This window comes from Orbicella faveolata, unplaced genomic scaffold, assembly GCF_042242905.1.
Source record: "Orbicella faveolata isolate gen_17 unplaced genomic scaffold, um_ofav_v1 contig_47, whole genome shotgun sequence".
NCBI classification, from domain to species: domain Eukaryota; kingdom Metazoa; phylum Cnidaria; class Anthozoa; order Scleractinia; family Merulinidae; genus Orbicella; species Orbicella faveolata.
The window spans coordinates 13,492,856-13,512,500 of record NW_028301577.1 but is presented as its reverse complement, the minus strand read 5'-3'; the positions used below and the strand labels follow the sequence as shown (position 1 = coordinate 13,512,500).

At 40.6% G+C, this 19,645-nt stretch overlaps 2 protein-coding genes and 2 pseudogenes across 2 annotated transcripts; 2 read left to right on the top strand and 2 right to left on the bottom strand.

The window, feature by feature from the left end:
* Positions 1-2,909: 2,909 nt before the first annotated feature.
* LOC110054402 (uncharacterized) lies at positions 2,910-4,398 on the top strand. The gene has a single exon (XM_020760790.2). The coding sequence runs from the start codon at positions 3,712-3,714 to the stop codon at positions 4,303-4,305; it is 594 nt and encodes a 197-aa protein (XP_020616449.2). The 5' UTR covers positions 2,910-3,711; the 3' UTR covers positions 4,306-4,398.
* Positions 4,399-7,241: 2,843 nt separating this feature from the next.
* Positions 7,242-11,853, top strand: LOC110054244 (mitochondrial import inner membrane translocase subunit Tim10-like). Its single transcript, XM_020760605.2, has 2 exons — positions 7,242-7,435; positions 11,380-11,853. Exons 1-2 carry the CDS (start codon positions 7,368-7,370, stop codon positions 11,588-11,590), a joined length of 279 nt encoding a protein of 92 aa, XP_020616264.1. The 5' UTR covers positions 7,242-7,367; the 3' UTR covers positions 11,591-11,853.
* Positions 11,854-14,400: 2,547 nt separating this feature from the next.
* Positions 14,401-15,439, bottom strand: LOC110069159 (uncharacterized; annotated as a pseudogene).
* Positions 15,440-15,772: 333 nt separating this feature from the next.
* Positions 15,773-19,551, bottom strand: LOC149097239 (uncharacterized; annotated as a pseudogene).
* Between the last annotated feature and the right edge of the window lie 94 nt (positions 19,552-19,645).

Here is a 19,645-nt window from a genome sequence, read left to right as displayed (position 1 = left end):
CAAGACATAATGAAGAAACCACAAAACATAATGGAGTAACTACAACAGATAATGAAGAAACCACACAACGTAATGAAGTAACTACAACACATAATGAAGAAACCACACCAAATAATGATAAACAACCACAAGTATGGCTTTCCATAATTATTCCCGTGTGTCATAGTGATTTGGGTATCCGCGAGTTTTGGGTAGCCCCGCACCCAAACCCCTAGCGTCTTGGGTACCCAAAAAACTGAAAGCGTAAAACACCGCAAACTAGGGCAAGTGAAATTATCCACAATTCTTGAGGGGAAACCCATATAAAAACGGCGGGGGTGCTCTTCGGAAATTTTAAAAAGAACCCCTAAGAGCTAAAAGATCCTGTTTTGCGGCGTAGCTTAAATTTTTTTCCTATCAAAGAGGTACCAATTCTAAAGCCCTGGCCAAAAGGACTCGCAAGTTGAAAACTTGGGTCTACTTGCAACTCCGTTTGGCCAGGTCCCGCGTGCACTTGCGATGAATTGCGATGACTTGCGCTCACTGGTCGAGATCAAATCTGCACGCAAGTCCACGCAAGTTTTCACCGTTTGACCACCCAGCCCAGGTCAACGCAAGTTGAGTGACGTCTATTAACCTATCATTAGCCAATGAAATACAGGATATGTCTTCCTTGAATGTTTTGCAAAAGCTCCCACTGTGGACCTTACGAGGCTGAACATCCTAATAAGTACCAAAACCGCTTTTTCAACCGGCAAGAGACGATGATTTTCTCTTGCAACCTGCTAAAAGGAACGACGAGCACCCCCATCCATACGGGAGTCTCCCCCCCAGGTCAAAACCATTTATCTCCTTATTGCTCAATTTTTTTGCCTCGTTAATATGCTCAAAGCAATGCCGGCATGGGTTTCTATTTCTATACATGCATGTGATCCAGTTCCTATAGTTATGGTGCTCCGCTCGGCGGGTCTTCGGGCCGCCGGAACTCCCCTTGCATACGGCGGCTGCGCCCGCAGTACGAGCGGCAGTGAAAACTGGGCTGTCCTACCAAAACGACACGATAATAGTATTTTTACTTGCAGCTAACAAAAATAAAGACAATGTTTAAGTTGCTTCGGCGTCTTCTAATCGTTAACTTGAGAATTCCAGGTTTATTTTGACAAGGAAAAGCATATTTTGTTCAGAATAACAGAACTATCTTACCTGGCGACATTCGACGAACAACGAGCGAATTGCCGGTAACCCATTCAGTTTTGGAGCCAAATTAGAGGCTTGGAGACACAAAATGTTTCATATTTTTCACTTTTTGCAATCTGATATGGTTTTTGGAAATGTAAATACATTTTTGTGAATAATAAATGAGGGGAGCAGGGATGGCGCTGTGGGGAGAGCGCTCGCCTCCCACCAATGTGTCCCGGGTTCGATTCCCGGACCCGGCGTCATATGTGGGTTGAATTTGTTGTTGGCTCTCTACTCTGCTCCGAGAGGTTTTTCTTCGGGTACTCCGATTTTCCCCTCTCCTCAAAAACCAACATTTCCAAATTCCGATTGGATCCTGGAGTGCACGGACATTTCTGCACGAGTTTTTGTGAACTCCTTGGTGCTCCCTGGGTAAACAAATTACAGACAACTACTTAAGAAACAGAAAAGATGTTCCGTGTTTCTATCGAGTGGAAGTTTGGGAGAACGAGAAATGCTGTGAGAACACGAGCCACATGCGAGTGTTTCCACAGCTTTTTCGAGTTCTCCCAAACTTTCACGAGTGTTTCTATAACGCGATAGAAACACGGAGAACATATTTTCTATTTCTTTTAGGAAACACCGCGACGAAAAAAAGGAAAACAACTTGTTAACTTTGATTATCAAAATGTAACTTCTCTTTTCTCGAGCCATCATTACGTCAACAGCTCGTGCTACTTCTGTGTTTCCATCGAGTTATAGAAACACGACTTTTAACCAATCAGCGCGCGTATTTTCTTAGGACTGTTTTCTAAATTATATTACATTACATCTAATTCCATCTCCAGTGAGAAAAGTTGCCCGATTTCAATGCTATTCCTGTTAACTTGCATTGAAGTCAGAACAGTACGGTTTTTCCCGCCCGTTGAATCCTGATTGATCAATTCAAATTTCAGTGACAACAGCCGTATGCAAGGCCCCGCTACTAATAATAATATACCCATCTAGGGGAAAATTACGAACTCACCACGTGACTTGGTCCCAGTTGGCTTGATAGCTCAATTGAAAGAGCACTGCACCGGTATTGCAGAGGTCATGGGTTCGAATCCCGTTCAAGCCTGAACTTTTTCAGGCGTTATTTCCACAACTGCTTAAATTGTGTGTAACTGCGATGGTCATTCATATCTTTACATCTTTCTCTGCAGTTCAATTGCCTCAATGACTGGTAGTTCTCGATCTTCAATCTCTTACCGGACGGGGTTGGAGCCTCCTTATCTTTCATACATGCACACCAAATTAATGTTTGTACAGTTGTTTCGACAAAAGTTCTCTTTCAGAAGCGCGGCTAGTGCAACATAGAAAGTGAAGCTCATGTTCGCTCCTCTCTGGATCATTTAGAACCGGAGGTTGATTTTTTCGAGAGTTAAAGTCGCTTTGTTCTTCACATCCAATATTCGGGTCTGCCGAGAAACAACTTTAGTTTTGTGGTCAGAGCAGGACTTGAACTCGCGACCTTCGGATTTCAAGTCCGGCGCCCTAACCACTCAGCACGCTGTGTCATTCTGTATTTGATCAAGCTTTCCCTGAAGTTCTTTTTCTGATGTGGGTGGTGATAGTTTTGGCAGTTTTCGGTGTTTCAGCCCGAATGAGAGAGAAGCCATGAATATACGTATTGATGTCATCTTTGTTATCACGTTGAAACATCGTGACTTTGAAGAAACAACAGAGAGCTGATCGCTACCCATCATGCCTTTCGGCATTGTCGCGTAAGGATTTATGATTTTGAAGGACAACCTTTGTTTCTTATACTACACAAGCGTGACAAAATCGCTCGCTTCCAAACTGATAGTCAAGGGAAACGAACACTCTGGGCACAAGGTTGCGAAACAGATGTAAAAGTACCGCACACCCTATCTTTTTCCGAAACAATTAATTATAAGGATGCAGCTTCCAATACAACGGTGCACGCATCAAAGCTAAGCGTTCTCTTACAGTTGAATTTAGCCTCTTTTGTGTTGTGAAGTATATATGTGTTCTATTTTTAATGTTCTTGTTTATTAGTATAGTTATCATAGGTAAGGACTCGTGGGTTCTGTTAAAGTAGCAGTTGGCTAATTAAAGTTTACAAATTAGATAAATAAAATATTGTGCAATTTGACGTCAAAGCTACAAAGAAACTTGATCCAAAGAGAGCATAAAACATGCAAATGCTTATTACTCAGGCAATCAATACTCAGGCGTGGCAATACATACAATAGAGTCATTAGAAAGAGGTAGTTAACGATGTTATAGAATTTTTGAAAAAGAATTGCATGGTCTACACCACAACAAGCATTTGCTTAACACACTTCGCTTCACTGCACGGTTCAAAGAATCTTCGAGAAATTCAATTGTTTATTGCGAAGCCTGTTGGTATTACGACGAGTGAATGGACTACCTGTTGCTGGTGAAATAGTACTGCATGCTGAGAAACTGTAGATAGCCCCACTTCATCAGTGTTAATAGACAACAGCTTGGCTCAGCAACTGAGTGCTAATAAACAAAAACAGACCGATGGAAAACAGGACAAAGGAACTATCTAGAGCTCATGGTGTACACACGGCTCTGAAAGTCAAAGATAGTAGAACTGGAAAGGTGATTTTAAAAGACAACGTTTTCGAAGACTCCAAACTGGAGTGTGAAATTAATCACCTGAAACTCTGGCAGAAGAAAGAAGAAAGTCGGCTGCGATGGGAGAAGGAACATGCTATCAGAGACATGAGAAAACATTTACTGCGGAGAGTTGAATCTAATCCTGAAATATTAAACTTGCCTCGAATTGAAGGAGGAGGATTAAGACAAAATCTAAGAGCGACTAGACATGACAAGAAACGTTTCATTAGCATAAGTGATTCTTTAGACTCCTCTCCAGAACAAAGCCCTCACAACTCACTGGAAGATGTGCGTCTACCAAGAGTTGTATCAGCTTCACTACCTAGCGACGTTTACCACATGTCAGAGACAACTACATTGCCTGCTTTGTTATCGCCTTGTTTGATAAGGAAGTCTAAAGTTGAAGATTCTACAAACGATCCCAGATTCAAAAAGCTTTTGCAGAACTTGGTTCCGAAGCCTTCAGTGAAGAAGGCAATGTCTAATGACTTATAACTCGAAGATAACTCGAATGGTTAAGAGGCTATGTGAATTTTGCCTGATCTGTATGACTAATGAACTGTGACAATAAAGAGACATTCAGAAAAATCGGACTGAAACACAATTCGTTTCAGGTGCAAATGGTTAAACTTTAATTCTGTAGAATAAGCTGCACAGAGAGCGGTATTTAGCGGTGATAGAATAATGCTAAGAACATGTATTCGTTCTTGAAGTGATTCTGTTGATTGGATACTAATTACCTCAACTTAGCATTTTGAGAATGGATCAGTTGTAAGAGCAACAAGTTGAAAAGAATAAATAAGTAGGTAATAAATAAGTGTCAAAGTTATTTACCGTAAAATCCGAAAGTAACGACCCTCGTTACTTTCAGAATTAGCAGACTTTGGGGCTCGCTACTTTAAGGGGGTCGTTACTTTCGGAGAGCAAAATAGTTGCGTAAAGCTGGTGTAACTCAGCTCTTTTATCAAATTAAAAAGGGAAATTCCTAAAAAGAGTTCCAAAACATGAGATGAAACTCTTTGTTTCAGTTTAAATTTATGTTGATGCCACATGGGTGAGCTCTTCTGTATATACTGTGTTGTCAGTGGTCGGCAGGAAAGCTAGTCAGAAGTCACAGAAGACGTAAACTGTTTCTACTTCATGAAGCACAGCTGCTCCTCTGCCCGGTTTTTAGTTTTTTTTTAAATATTATTATCCAATAACTACGTACTTGATATAGTAATTTTATTAACAACAATTACTAATAATTTTTTCTCTTTCTTTTTATTTATGTATTGTTACCACTAGTTTTATCGTTTGTTGTTAAACCTGTTTTAGGTATTTTAATGTAAGTAATTATGTAGCTTTTTTCCTCTACGGTTATTTTGTATGTTATTCTGTATGTGAACAAATAAAAAAAAGTTGTTAAAAAAAAAAATGAAGCACAGCTGCGTTATTTTGCTGTATCAATATATCTCATGTATACGATATCCAGTGCGCTAGTCGCGTTTTCAATTTTAATTTGAAGAAACGTTCCTTTAGGACGCTCACCGCCTGTTGAACATAGGCACGCAAGGCGCGCAAGAGTTATTTTTTTGTGTGAAGTGTCGGAGATAGGAGCATTCATGGTACAGTAATGATTTGGTTAATTTGACATTTTTTCTTTGGTTGCGATGTTACATCGGTCATGGTAAGATAGTTAAATAGTAAGCCATAAAATGTTTGACTGAACAAACTACAGTAATCTGACATGTCTCCAGATTAATGTAGATACCATCTTATTTTCTAGCAGGCAATTTGATTCGTTCTTGGATACAACCCGGTGTGACACGCGTACATGCATAACTCCCTCACTCACCGATCACATACCCCTTCCAACCCCCAAGAGGAATTTTTGCTCAAAAATACTCAAGTTAATTTAGGGACTTTTTCGCATTTTATACGAGACGTAAGTTTACCTTTTCACACAACACAACACAACACAACACAACACAACACAACTTCACCGAAAATAGAAAGAAAGAGAAAAAAACCTCTGACACGTTGAAAGTCTGATTTAATTAAATTGCACTTTAACTTGGTGCCGCGCAGTCTTCAAAGAACATTTGAACAGTTTTCATACTTTTTACCTTAAAAAATATCGGACTGAAACGAATGACATCAAATAAAACTATTAAACTGCTACTGCAGAGACGTAAAAACCGTCCAGAAATGAAAGCTTTTTTGTTTAATATCCTGGAAACAATAGCCGATAACTTGTCAGCTCTAATTGAATTTACTCCCATATAAAAAAACAAAAGTGTTAAGTTACCATTTGTTACTAAAGATAGCAAACATCTCGTGGGAAAGAGTGGTGACGATTCGTCCGCTCTAACTGAATTTACTCCCTTGTGAAAAACAAGAGTGTCACATTACACTTTGTAACTAAAAAACAAAAACATCTTGTTATATTTGCATACAACAAGAACAAAACAATCGTTACCCGCACTTACTATTGTAAACGTTAGAACTGTTTCAAATCTTAAGTCTCGTCCCCTCTAAAACATGTCCTAAGAACTAGAAGCGACGATTCGTGACCTCTAATCGAATTTACTCCTTGTGAAAAACAACAGTATCAAGTTACCTTTAACTAAAAATAAAAATATCTCGTTGCATTTGCATACTACGAACTCACGAACTGTTTCAAACCTCAAGGTTCATCTCGTTCATTTAACTAAAATCCTCAGCCTAACCCACAGAAAATGTCGAAGTAAACCCAATATATGAATACTTCCTCCTCTTTTATAGAAGAATGAATACGGCCGTTCTGAACTTTATCGGGATCAGATCTTCTCACATACCATTTACCTTTACAACAAGAAATTTGATTGGTTGTTTATAGTAGATCCAATCTGATTGGTGTGACATACATAAATCTCTCACTCACTCACTCACTCACTCACTCACTCACTCACTCACCCATTGACCCGTAACATACTCGACGCGCCGACTAAGAGGTATTTTTTTGTAAAAATAACTCAAGAATGATACAGAGTTTTCAATGTTGATTTAAAGAAAAAGAAAAATTCCTGTCCCATTACGTTTCTTTTGCTTGAAGAAAATTCGACTGTTTTGATTCTTAAACACGGCTCAACAGGCTCTGATGAAGCACGAATGGACATTTCACTGGCTTCGTGGCATAAACGGTACCCTCGCTTATTGTAGAGTGACTACATCTCAAGCCTACCGTACGCAACTTTCTCTTGACTATATATTGATTGAAAAATAAATATTCTATTGAACCTTGGTCTCGCTATTTTCGGGGAGGGAGCTACTTTCGTGATTAATTAGCAAGTTAAAGTTTCTCTGCAAGCTAACAGTGCAATGAAAACAGTGAAAGTCGCGAGAAAGACCAAAGGAGCGACACCATCTACCCAGTGATCTGGGCCGAGGAACGGCAGGCTAATAGTCTGCGGTTTTACCCATGAGAACCAGTTCCAAAATGGCGGAAGAATCTCCAGCTCTTTGGTGATCACGTGTAAGAGAGTGTCAGAGTACAAACAACATTTTAGTCAGAGATCTTTGTTAGTTAGCAGACCATGGATCCGGCAAAAGCACAGATGGTTGCAGAACTCGAAATTGAAATGATGACAGACTTGTACAACCGGTGAGTGTAAAGACATTGCTCTCTGCTGGGTCCATAACGACCATAACGCTACAGTCATCTTGATTGAGGCTGCTTGATTGACAATGGATGAGAAGAAAATGTTATGGCCAAGTTTCAAAATACCGTGCAATTTCTTTTCATCTTATATGATAACAGTAGCGCCTTTATATTGTTTCATACCTCACTCTTCAACGAGTTTTGACATGAAGGAGCGAGGATATCGCCGCGGATCAAATTTAGCTTAAGGTGGCTTAGGCCCGGGTCGCACTAGAGCCAGTTTTGTTCGTATAGGTACCGAATCTGTCAAAAAGTGGCGTAAAACAAGTGCGCCCCCAGTTTCAAAAACTTGCCAATTTTTTGCGGATTGCCAAAATTTCACCAGTCTTCAAAGAGGCCGAAGTTCTGCCTTGGAGGCTTCCAAATGTTGGCAAAGCAAACAGTTTTGTCATTTTAACCATTAAACTGTCATATTTTTTAAAACATGTCTGGATAAAATTACGGCGAGAAAATAACTTTGGTTGGCTAGTCCAGTTTGGCGCATTGGATGGTGGGACAAAATCATTTTTTACCCGGTCCATCTGATGTTTTTCACAGTTATTTCAATGGAAACAAGAAATATGAGGGGCATTTTTATTCATATTCTTATGGCCCATACCCTGGATCTGGGTACAGCAGCAATTTGAATGGATGGCTTCAGCGAGACAATCTTCTTTGATTGCAAGTGGCACAAGCAACAACACAAACGTGAGCCGAGCAAAAACTGCTTGTCAAATTATGTGCTGAAAATCACTAGTTGCTGGAAAGTGGAGAGTCAAGAACATGCAGTGTGGAGAAAAATCTGCAGAGTTAAACTCTTGCATTGCATGAAATCTAATGAAATACTTATTTAAGAAATATAGATCTTGTGATGAATATTTCAATCAGTAATGTTTTGGTTCAAACATGTTGATCTGATGCGACCAATGCCAAAATTTGGAACTTGTAAAATTTCTGCCAATTTTTTTCCTCGCAAAAAATTGGAAATATTTGAATCTATTCTAGTGTGACCCGGCCCTCACTACTGTTTTTTGTTTTTTGGCGATCATAAAACTATAGGGAGCCACCTTAAGGTAGCTTACTACAGTTTTTTCTGAGACTCAGTAGCACACGCTATGATTGCCTGCCAGATGTCAGTATTAATCGTGCATGTGAAAATGGTGCAAGTAACCCTAAGAAGAAATGAAAACCACTTCTGTGCTTGAAAGGCATTAAATCACTTCGGTATACATAGCAATAGTTTCAACTCTGTTCAAACATGTGTTTAAGCCTAGGACCAAAAAAATATGACAAAAAAATTCAATAAACAACTGCTAAAAGAGCTCTAATTTATTCTTGCTTTGAGCGCAGGCTTAAATAAAGTGCATGCGCAATTCAATTCTTGTCCAAGGTTGTAAACGCCAGTCTTTGGTCAAGGATTGTTCGAAAACCTACCGTACAACTCATGATGAAATTTACAGGCTTGATTTGTTGGAGTGAATCACGTTTAGAGCCAAAATTCTAAAAAATCTGTAACACAGCTTTTGAGCTATTTTTGATTTCACATTTTCTTAGTTTGCAAAAAATCTGTCCTACAGATTTATTTTACTTTGCATAGATTTTAAATCAGAGCCAATTTCTTATTCCTGAAATTTTGAGGTGGGGTCATATGGGTAGATTTTGAGAAAAATGTGATTTAACCTGTTAGTTCCCAGTCTCTCCTAAGGTATTCGGTCATTCATTTTGGCAATTTGTTGATGTTTAATTGTTCAAGTTTCAAATAGAATGGTCAAAGACTTAAGCAGAGTTCGTACAGGTCATGGAAAACCTGGAAGTCATGGAATTTGTTATTTCAATTTCCAGGCCTGGAAAGTCATGGAAAGCGAAGGTCATGGAAAGTCATGGAAAAGCAATGTGCTTGGCAAAAGGATATTTTAAAAATTGAAAAAAATAACAGATGAGTCAGAAACAGGCTTTGATTTCAGTAGAAATAGGCACAAGCACACATTTTATGCATTATAATGTTGGAAAATACATTGTTTTGATATTGCTGTGAGAACAACTGCTTAACTTTGGTCATGGAAAACTTGGAAAGGTCATGGAAAGTCATGGAATTTTAAAAGCTTCAAAGACTATGAACCCTGTTAAGCAAACAGTAAATAGAGAAAGGAAAAACATCTTGGAACATTTTTCAAGAGTTAGAAGTTGGGCTGTTATAATTCATCAAAACTGTAGTAAGCTACCTTAAATATCAACCAGAATGTTTGATAATTTCAAAACATTATTTTTTGAAGAAAGGGCTTTTTAAACTTTTAGCTGGGGAAATCATTACCAGAGTCTCATTAACACTGGTAAATGAAAAAAAAATATCCCTGGTAGCTCAGAAGTGGTGGAAGGGTTTTAGAGAGATGCCAATCTGAAAAAAGTATCGAAACCCAGGAGATTGCCAGTTTTACCAGTTATGAACCCTAAAATAGAAAATGTTAAAGTAAAGCTCTGCTGATTACACCACAAAATTGAATCAACTTTTCCCAAATTTTCCCTGGAATATACCAAAAAGTGGACAGAATTAGTATGGAGTGTTTCGCCTGTGACCCGTATGGAAGACCAGTCTGCGACTCCCAGATAATTGGAATTATCTGGTCCGAGAATTGGAAGAATTTCCAAGGGATAATCTGAAAAAAATCCAGAGTCATAATGGAATGTCCCACAGTGATCATCATACCATCATCTCACCATGTTCTCAAGTTTATTCATCATACATGTATATTTTGTTAATATTCCATGACTTGTAGAAACTTGCCATGTCTCGTCATGCACTAGTAATGCACTTGTGCCTGATGCAGGGGTGTTGTGTTATGAACATTTTTAGCAGGACAGTAACTGGTTTTCACAGACGGGCAAAACTATTTGAACTGAACCTCTTTAGATAAGAAAAACTGGTCTAACCAGGCGGGTAAACTGTCCTTACAGCTGATCAATTTGCCCGGCTTTTAATGAAACCCCTGCTTTTCTTATGGGTTCATGCTTGTTATTATGATAAAATGTACAGCCACCATCCATTTTCCTTTGGTCAATGGAGGATTGATTTTACAGTTGTAACAAGTTTTATAAGTTAACATATTGTTTTAACATGAGAAAATAAGATTCATATCTCAAATTGTCAAGCCACTGTTATTTTCTTATCATTACACAGACAATCTGACTGTTTGCACAAACAACCATCAAAATGTGGAAAGGGATGCCATCAATATCTTCAATAGTGAAGATATGGAAAATATACCACTTGGGTCTCGGATGTAGTTTCGTATGAATTTTACAACTGGACTGGTGTATTTTCCAGGAAAACACCTGTGTTTATATTATGATAATAATATTGTTACTCACGTGCTGATTAATTATACTTAGCTCTTATTAACCGAGCTGGAGGTCTGTATGGGAAAATCTTGACTGAGGTTGTGAGTACGGACTGAATGCAGTGAGGTCTGTACACATGACCGAGGTCAAGATTCTCCCATACAGACCAACTTAGCTCGGTTAATAAGATGTTTATTATATGGCAAAGAAGAAAGCTTTAATTCATTTAATATAACTGGTTTGCTGACATTTTGCTTGCGAACGGCGATGAGCTTAACTTAAACCTGCCGAAATTTGCTCGTCCTCTTTACTTTTTTTTTTTGTCATCAGGCTTTTTGGCACTTCCATAAATGATTGAGAAGAAAATAAAAGAAAATGGTGAACATTTTTGTATTTTAGTTTGGTACCTCTTCAATGCAAAATGAAACCGGTCTAGATGCCGGTCTAGATGGGAAAATCTAGACCGCGGTCAATATCGATTTCAGCCAATCAAATTCGTGAATTCGGTAGTTCCCAGTCCTTGTGAGACACAACCATATAATAATTGGTACTTATTACTTATTGGTTTTCAGATTAACAGTTGCATGTCAAAAGAAGTGTATATCACCCAAGTACAAAGAAGGTGATCTAACCAAAGGAGAATCAGTTTGCTTGGATCGCTGTGTTGCAAAATATTTGGAGATTCACGACAGGATTGGCAAGAAACTGACTTCTATGTCCATGCAGGATGAAAAACTAATGACTCAGCTTCAAGGACAGCAGGCAGGGCAAGCAGGGAATTGACTTGTGATTAAATGAGGTCAAAATATCGTTAAATGCTAATAGGAAAGAAGCACGCTTGAAATCACTTCTTGTCAAAGATCTTTGGACTTGAGGACACTGCTGACACAATCTTTCAAGTTGTCTTTTTTTTATACACTTCTGGCAGAGGTCTGCGTAATTATCCAGTGCAAAATTCTTCAGAATGCTTGGAAATGTGGTGATTATGTTGTGTAACTTCTGCCTTCAGTTTTATAAAAGAAAATAGAAAACTACCATTTTCGTGATCGTGTGTGATTTCGTTCCAATTTAGCCAACAATATTCCCTGTTGGGATATTTTGGACAGATGTTTGTTGAATTCAAAATTAGCTCGATTACCACTCTCTGTCCAGGAAAGGAGCCTGTGCTAGTAGACTGGGCTCAAGAGACCGCCGGATATCGAGCCTGAAAACAGAAATAAGAGTGTTTCTTTTATTATTATTTCTTCAAGTGTACTTTGACAGCTAAAAATAGTGGCGTTTCATGATGAACACCCTTTATTTGAATCTTTCCCATCTTTCCCAAAAAAGCTGCTGTCTCTAAAATGAGTGCTGCTTGACAAGTTTTGTACTCTTTTTCAGTGATCTTTGAGGTTCTGTGCATATAACTCTGTGATATGACCAGCGTGCCCACCGCCTCCAAATTTTTTGCTTCTGGAGATGCGTATAAGCGTTCGATATAAAAGATTCGTCTGAAGAAGACAATCCATTTTTTCTGTTTGTTCAGTGTTTCTTCAAGGAGTTTCAGCCATTAAAATCCGCTCCCCAGTCGTAAATTTCCCTCCTTGGCAAAATCACACCAACTGTGTACGGGTACTCATCGTAATGTTTGTTAACAATTTGGAGTTTTAAAGTCCAGTGGCTGTGAAAGTCAGTTTTTAATTCTTCTGTATCTCGCGAACTGATTATCCACTGACGTTTCTAAATCGTCCTGGCTCCAAAACTTCGGGAAATCGAGAAAAACGTCGCCATTTTGACAACCTCCAGCCACTGCAGACTAAATAATAGAGTGCTCCTGTTGACGAACTATCGGATGAAAGTTGCCCCGCAGAAATTTCACTTTCTTAAAACAAATATGCTAGTTTTAAGAACATCAAATTTCCAAGGGGAAACTATCAGACCGATACTAAATTTTCTTCTGCGCGCCAGTTCAAAAATCATGTCGAATCATTTTCAACCTTTTTAGGTGAAAGGCGTGAATTTTTTCCTATGAACCCGCTAGTGTATAAATACCAGTAATGTAATGTGTTCCTGCCTCTTCACTTTAGATAGCTCAGATTAAAATGGCATAACCACAGTATTACAAATAGTAAACTATTCCACACTGCGCCCATTGTCGCACCGCAATAAGATTGGGGATAAATTTGGCTTCCGTTCCTTATAGTGTCACCCAGTTTGTTCTCGTCGACCAGGCTAACGATGGACTCCTCCCCAGTACTAATGACTACTTATTAAAAGAGACCATCGTTAGATTCTCCAAGAAGTCAGCCCCCAAACCAAGTCATAACTCCCCAAAACTAAACCGAAACCCAGCTCTCCAAGTCTGGTAAAGGGATTATTCGCCTAGCCTCATAGATGCTCTTTTTCGTAAGATCTCTTCCCGCGGTTGACTGCAGGGAATGCACACACAAACCGTTTCAGCTGGTTAATATCTTACCATGAACAGGACGGTTCCGTACCGATGTACGAGGCCAACCGAGCTGAGGCTCCAGCCGGATTTAAGACTTTCGCTAATTGCATGTAGTATAGGGCTGTGTGACGCCTAGTCTAACCAACACGATCCATGATCTCGGCCAGATCCGCACCTGCAAGAGCTAGAGTGATGGCACAGCCGGAGCGGAAACCATGGAGCGTCTCGCCGTTATCTGCATTCATCTCCTTAAGGTAACCCTTTAAGCGTGATTCAGCTGCAGAGGAAGTAAAAGGGGCGTCTTTTATGCCCAAATCAGGTGCGATTGGACGAAATAGGTAACCGCACGTTAAATCCACCCTTATATCACGCGTCACCTCCATATAACGCTCGATGCCTCGAACAGGACAGATTTCTGCTTGCGCATTTCTCCTCACTCCAAACACATTCTCTTCCCCATCCCTTAACGTCTTTCCCCAATTGTGATTGAAAAGGAAACCGTCGTCGTTGGGGAAACGTAGGATTTCAAGGACCTTAATCTGTCCCAAGCCCCCAGGTCGCTCTCCGCTAAAGAAAACTAGTTTAATATACGATTGATCGCGGGCTATCACAAATCTGTCAATCGCTCTGTCTGAGTCTCTCAATCTTCTGTCTAGGTGTGAACATAATTGTGTTAGCTTATCAACGAAGAAAGGGGTGGCCTGTTTTGGAGTTACCTGTGCCTGTAATTGTTCCGCGGTTACCAGCCTCAAAAAAATCCTTCACCGACCGACTTGTCAAACGCTGGGTTGCCTAGGCCTAGACGCTTGTCCCACTCGCCGTCTCGTCCAATAGAATGGAGAATAGCTCGTAGCTTACCAATATAAGAGTCCACCGTCTTATAAGATAGACATATAGGACATCCACAAGTATATCGTCGCGCTTGGCCGATGTACTTACAGCCATTGCGGTGAATCTGAGTTTTCCCATTCTTGTCTTTAAAAACAAGGATCCGGCAAATATCCCGTGGAGTCACGGTGGCTAATGCGATATGGCCAGGAAGTGAAGCAAGAAAGGTTTCAAACTCCGTTCTTAGCGAGTCCTTATGTTTAGCATAGCTGGTAACACGATCAAAGTCCATTAGTTGACGTAAGCGCTGGTCAATGCTCTCCAGATCGATGTCAGTCTTGTCAATATTATTCGGTGTCACGATTTGTCGGTTATAACCACAACGTTGGCAGAATCTAAAATCTTGGTCATTCTCATAGGATCATACTGGACATCTAACGGAAGGTGTAAACAACTTGGCAACGATGGGGAGATCATAAGTAGAGAAAGGACGAGAGACTTGTAATCGATCAAAACACTCTTTATTCTCCTTAAATGTCAAACTTCGTATTTGCATACCACAGGATTATACAAGGAATGTAAATGATACCAAAATACGTGCGACTTTCTTCAGATAGCAAGAGATGGTCATATCCTGACTTGTCGTCCAGGACCGTCTGATAAGAATCCTTGAAGACATACCGGGGTAAGTCGGTCACTCTGTCCAACAAAAAGGACTTCTCCAGCATCCACAGGTTTAGATATCGCGCATCATGACAAAGTCTCGGCTTCGTAGGCTCAACTGTTAACGGTAAAACGATATGAGGTGGACTTACTTGACCAACCTTACCCACTAGAGAAATTGCACCGGATTTCAGGCTACTTAATAGCGTTGTTCTGACAAATTATTCAAACTGTTTGCACGATAGGTTATTCTTGAACAACCTGTGGGGTGGCTGATCGGAATCATAACGCTCCCCCTTAAACTTTCCTTTAAAATGTCTGAAATATGGGAATATTGACACCTCATTCCCAAACCACGACAACACCTCTTCCCGGTTTAAAGAAGGAGCTAATTTTGCGATTTCTGCCCAATTAGCTGCATGTTTGTGGAGCTCCCCTGCCACAAAATGATCAGGATCTCGGAACAGTAGCTCATCTACGTACCCAATGACCTCTCCCTTTTCAACTAGACTGGCTTTCTGCCCCAACCGGTCATTTCCTGTCCACTCACTGCTGACCGATACAGGGTTTCCCCTTATGTCTACCCACTGTATCGCACCTGCGCAAACATCAGCATTATCGATAAAGTTGTCAAAGTTATCATCTTTTTCCCATGACCAGGAATATCGCCGAGAGGGGAAAAAAGAAAAGAGGTAAAAGGAATCTTTTTTACATGTACAAAAACCCCGTACAAGTCAGCAGAGAGAGAGAGGACAGCTTTGACCCAATATGACCGGGAGGATTTTGAGATACCCCGTTTTCAAAACGTTCAAATCTCTGTGACCACAGTGCAGACAAAGTTAAATACGGGAAAGTGAAAAGAAAGCGATATTCGCACCAAGGGCAAATCCAAAAAGGGAGAGAAAGAGGAGTATTGGATTTAAGTAGGTATAGAAGCATATATTCATTTCACTCCTCTGCTATGTTTAGTGGCTCACCCGAACACCCTCATGTAACACTTTGTTAACTTAACACAACGCTTCGCATCGCATTAAATCAAACAACAATCACCTCCAAGATCCATTTTATTGTACTTGCTACAATCAAGAAAGAGAATATATACGTATTTATGGAACAAAAATAAAAACGCCTTGCTTCTATTTAATTCCAGATTCTTTATTACTTATTGTCCCCAGCGCGACCACGGGTCGCCGGGGGCCTTTGCTGCATATCCCTCCTCGCGTAACACCTCGCCATAATGTGGCCCAACTTTCCACAAAAATAGCATTGGACCGGAGCACTACTTCTCGTGCCACGCCCCTTGTACGGAATATCACTACTACGCCCACGGTGAGACGAACCAGACCATGGGCTCCCTGTGCCCATCGCTTTTTCCACCTTTGCGACAGCTTCATACACTTAAGTGTGATCTTTATCCCCTAGAAGGCGTAGAACCAGAGCCTGGAAGTGCTCTTTTGGAAGGTCCGCTTTCCGTCTAGCTGTCTGGTACACCAAACGGTAAAATTCACGTTTCTCATCCTGATTATCCCGGGATGTATTCTGGAGGGTTTCTAGGATGTCTATCGCCTCAAACTTATTGAACTCAGAGAGCGGCCGTGCTGCATAATCCAACATCTTCCTTATCACAGTAGCCACTGAGAGCCTTGTCAATTCATCAAGTGACTTTTGGAGGTCAGCAAAGTTCTTCTTTAGAGTCTAGAATAATAAGAAGGGGAAATTGACTTAATGTACATCACCCTCACATGCCACTCAACAGCCCCCAAATAAAGCAAACCGTGACATTCCGTGGTGAACTCTCACCCCATTGCTCTTTTTGTTACCACGGTGAATTCTCACCCCATTGCTCTTTTTCTTTTATATAGTGAAGTCACATCTCTTTTCACGGTGAACTCTCACCCCATTGCTCTTTTTTCTCATGGTGAACTCTCACCCATTGCTCTTTTTCTTTTCTATGGTGAACTGTCACCCCATTGCTCTTTTTCTTTTCTATGGTGAACTGTCACCCCATTGCTCTTTTTCTTTTCTATGGTGAACTCTCACCCCATTGCTCTTTTTCTCATGGTGAACTCTCACCCATTGTTCTTTTTCTTTTCTATGGTGAACTCTCACCCATTGCTCTTTTCTCTTCAAGGTGAACTGTCACCCCACTGCTGTTTTCCTCATGGTGAACTCTCACCCCATTGCTCTTTTTCAAGGTGAACTGTCACCCCATTGCTCTTTTCTTTTCAAGGTGAACTGTCACCCCACTGCTCTTTTCCTCATGGTGAACTCTCACCCCATCACTCTTTTTCTGATGGTGAACTTTCTCCCCATTGCTCTTTTTTCATGGTGAACTCTCACCCCACTGCTCTTTTCCATGGTGAACTCTCACCTCATCGCTCTTTGCTTTGGTAAATTATCACCTTTGAAATTCTATGGAAACGTCAAACAAATACCAGCGGTACGCCTCTGCCCCCTCCAGCTCTTGCATGATCCTAAATAACAATTTCCGAACAAAAAAGAAAAAATAACCGAGCCGCAAATAAACATTCCCCGTGTCCACGAGATAAAAAATATACACGTCACCCACGTTAACAACATATAGTCACCCATAGAAAACCCGCCAAGACCCGAAATACACTAGAATTGCCGATATAAGCTTAACAACAACCAACAAACTGACTAAAAACACGAACAATGAATGAGCGGGAAAACCGAAAACAGGTAAAAAAGGGAAGACAATTAAAGGGTTGCCGCCCTTGTCCCTGTTCGCAATTTATAAAAAACACACATAAGCGACAGAAGTAAACATACTCTACCTCAAGCTCTCCGTGTTGAGCTTGTCCCACAGCTTGTTGAGGAACTTGTGCCGCGGCTGGTTGAATTTTCTGAGCCACGTGTTCGGCAGCCGGTAAAGCCTCCTGTCCGACAACTTGTTGAACTACTTGAGCTACTTGACCACCGGCCGCTTGAGCTCCATGAGCTACTAGTTCTTCAGCTGGCTGAATTCCTTGGGCAACCGGTAGAGCGGCTTGAGCCGTAGCTCCTTTTCCCGCAGGATACTGCACGTCCGCCATAAAATAAGAAAAGGAACATACATACATACATACAACCTTTATTTATACACGATAAAAGACGTCAAAGCTAACAAGCTTGTGGGGTCGAATAAATCGCTATCCAGTGGATAAGTGTTAGCAAAACAAAATATATTTTGTAACGTTTCGCTAATTACACTGGAGTATGTTCACTATGTATGGTTTGTGTTAACTGTAGAAGTATTTTAGGCGTGAATCCCTAAGGGGCTAGTAGGCTATTTAAGAATTTGTAAGTTATGCAAGAGCCACTCGAAGGCATCTCTTTCAACTTTGCTTTTGCTGTCATGCCGTCGGATACTGAACGAGCGAGCGTTCCCGCTTCGATCGCGCAATCCTTCACTGAGGGAGATCCCGTTCATAAGTGACTGCTTCACGAACATTGGCTCGACGTTATCCAACGCCAAGACTTAAATTGGAAGTTGTTTCCTCATCTTTTGGACGTTAAGTTTGATTAGAAGTTCGCTGCATTCAAACGCGATCTCGACGAGAAACAAGCTGCCTCTCAGTCTCAACTGTAGAAGCTAAAAACGGTATCCAAGGCCTCGAGTTCTCTAAAGTATAATACGAGTTCAGCAACTCTCTGCTGGATGCAACAGACGGGACGATCAAGACTATCTCAAAAGGAAACCTTTCAGCAGCCAAGTTATTTCGTTCCGCGGACAAGAATCCCGCTGTTTGGGCAGCAGTGCAAGGGTACGAATCGGACGAACTCACCGAAGATTCTGAGGAAGAGAAAAAAAGCTCTGATCAGCCGAAAGACGAGCGCTAGCTAAGATCCGGGAGAAAAAGCGGAAAAATGTGTCTAGCTGGCCAACTCTACAGCTACCCGCTCTACATCCAGTGAAGCTCCATCTGCTCATGGTCTGTTCACTGGCAATTATTTTTCTTCTAATCAGCCTTTTTGTTTTTTTTCGCATGCAGTCCTTTCGTGGACGTCAGCCTCAACTAGCAGACAGTGTTTCAGCTGCGGCCGAAGGAGCCACTGAGCAAATCCATCTTCCTGCCCAAGCCGTTTCAAAGGAACCGCTGCAGCCCCTCCAAGCTGCATTGAAGAGAATGGGATAAGATGAGTATATAATTTATTCAATTTAATCAAATGATTGGGAGACTTTGACCCAGTTGAACTAATTGATAATTTTGTTGAACCATGTGTTTCAAGGTTTTTTGGAAGTCTTGAAAAGACAATTTACTCTACGGGGCTGAAAAATTTCTGTAGCTGTTCATCGTTCGCGTAAATTTTGGGTATGTCAATTGTGTCCATCACTTTTGACGTTGCCATGGCAACCGCAAACTTCGTATAGGTTTGGACAAAAATCAACTTTTTCGACATAATTCTGTATTTTTTTTCAGCTTTGTTCATCATTTTCCCGAATTTCACCGAATTGTACATTTCATAAGCATTCTAGATTATTTTTTGACTTTTTAAGAAAAAAGTAAAATCCAAAGATGGCGGGTCAAATGACGTCATGCGACGTCACAGCCAAAAAAATGTCATCACTTTATAGAGCAAGCTCAGGGCTTTCTATTAAATGTATGTAAATTTATTTTCTGTGCCTTAATAGAACGAAAACCCAAGGAGGGGGTTTCATCCCCCTTGTACCAGGATGGGGGTATTAGTCCGAGGGCATCAATAAACGAGGTGCCCGCCCCTGATGCTGTGTTCGTGTTTATTAAGATAAGGTACAAAATATTTTATAATCGTTTCAGGGTGATTAGAGTATAACCACGCTATCCACCGGATAGGATAGCGATTCATCCGGTGGATAGCGTTATCCACCTTTTGGACAACCGGGACCAGCCGTCCAAATCAAGGTTAAAACCAGTTTTAGCCAATCATATTCGTGA

Coding starts and splice junctions, on each gene's coding strand:
- LOC110054244 (XM_020760605.2), top strand. CDS start 7,368: ATGGATCCGGCAAAAGCACAGATGGTTGCAGAACTCGAAATTGAAATG. Junction 7,436..11,379: donor ATGACAGACTTGTACAACCG/GTGAGTGTAAAG, acceptor ATTGGTTTTCAG/ATTAACAGTTGCATGTCAAA.
- LOC110054402 (XM_020760790.2), top strand. CDS start 3,712: ATGGAAAACAGGACAAAGGAACTATCTAGAGCTCATGGTGTACACACG.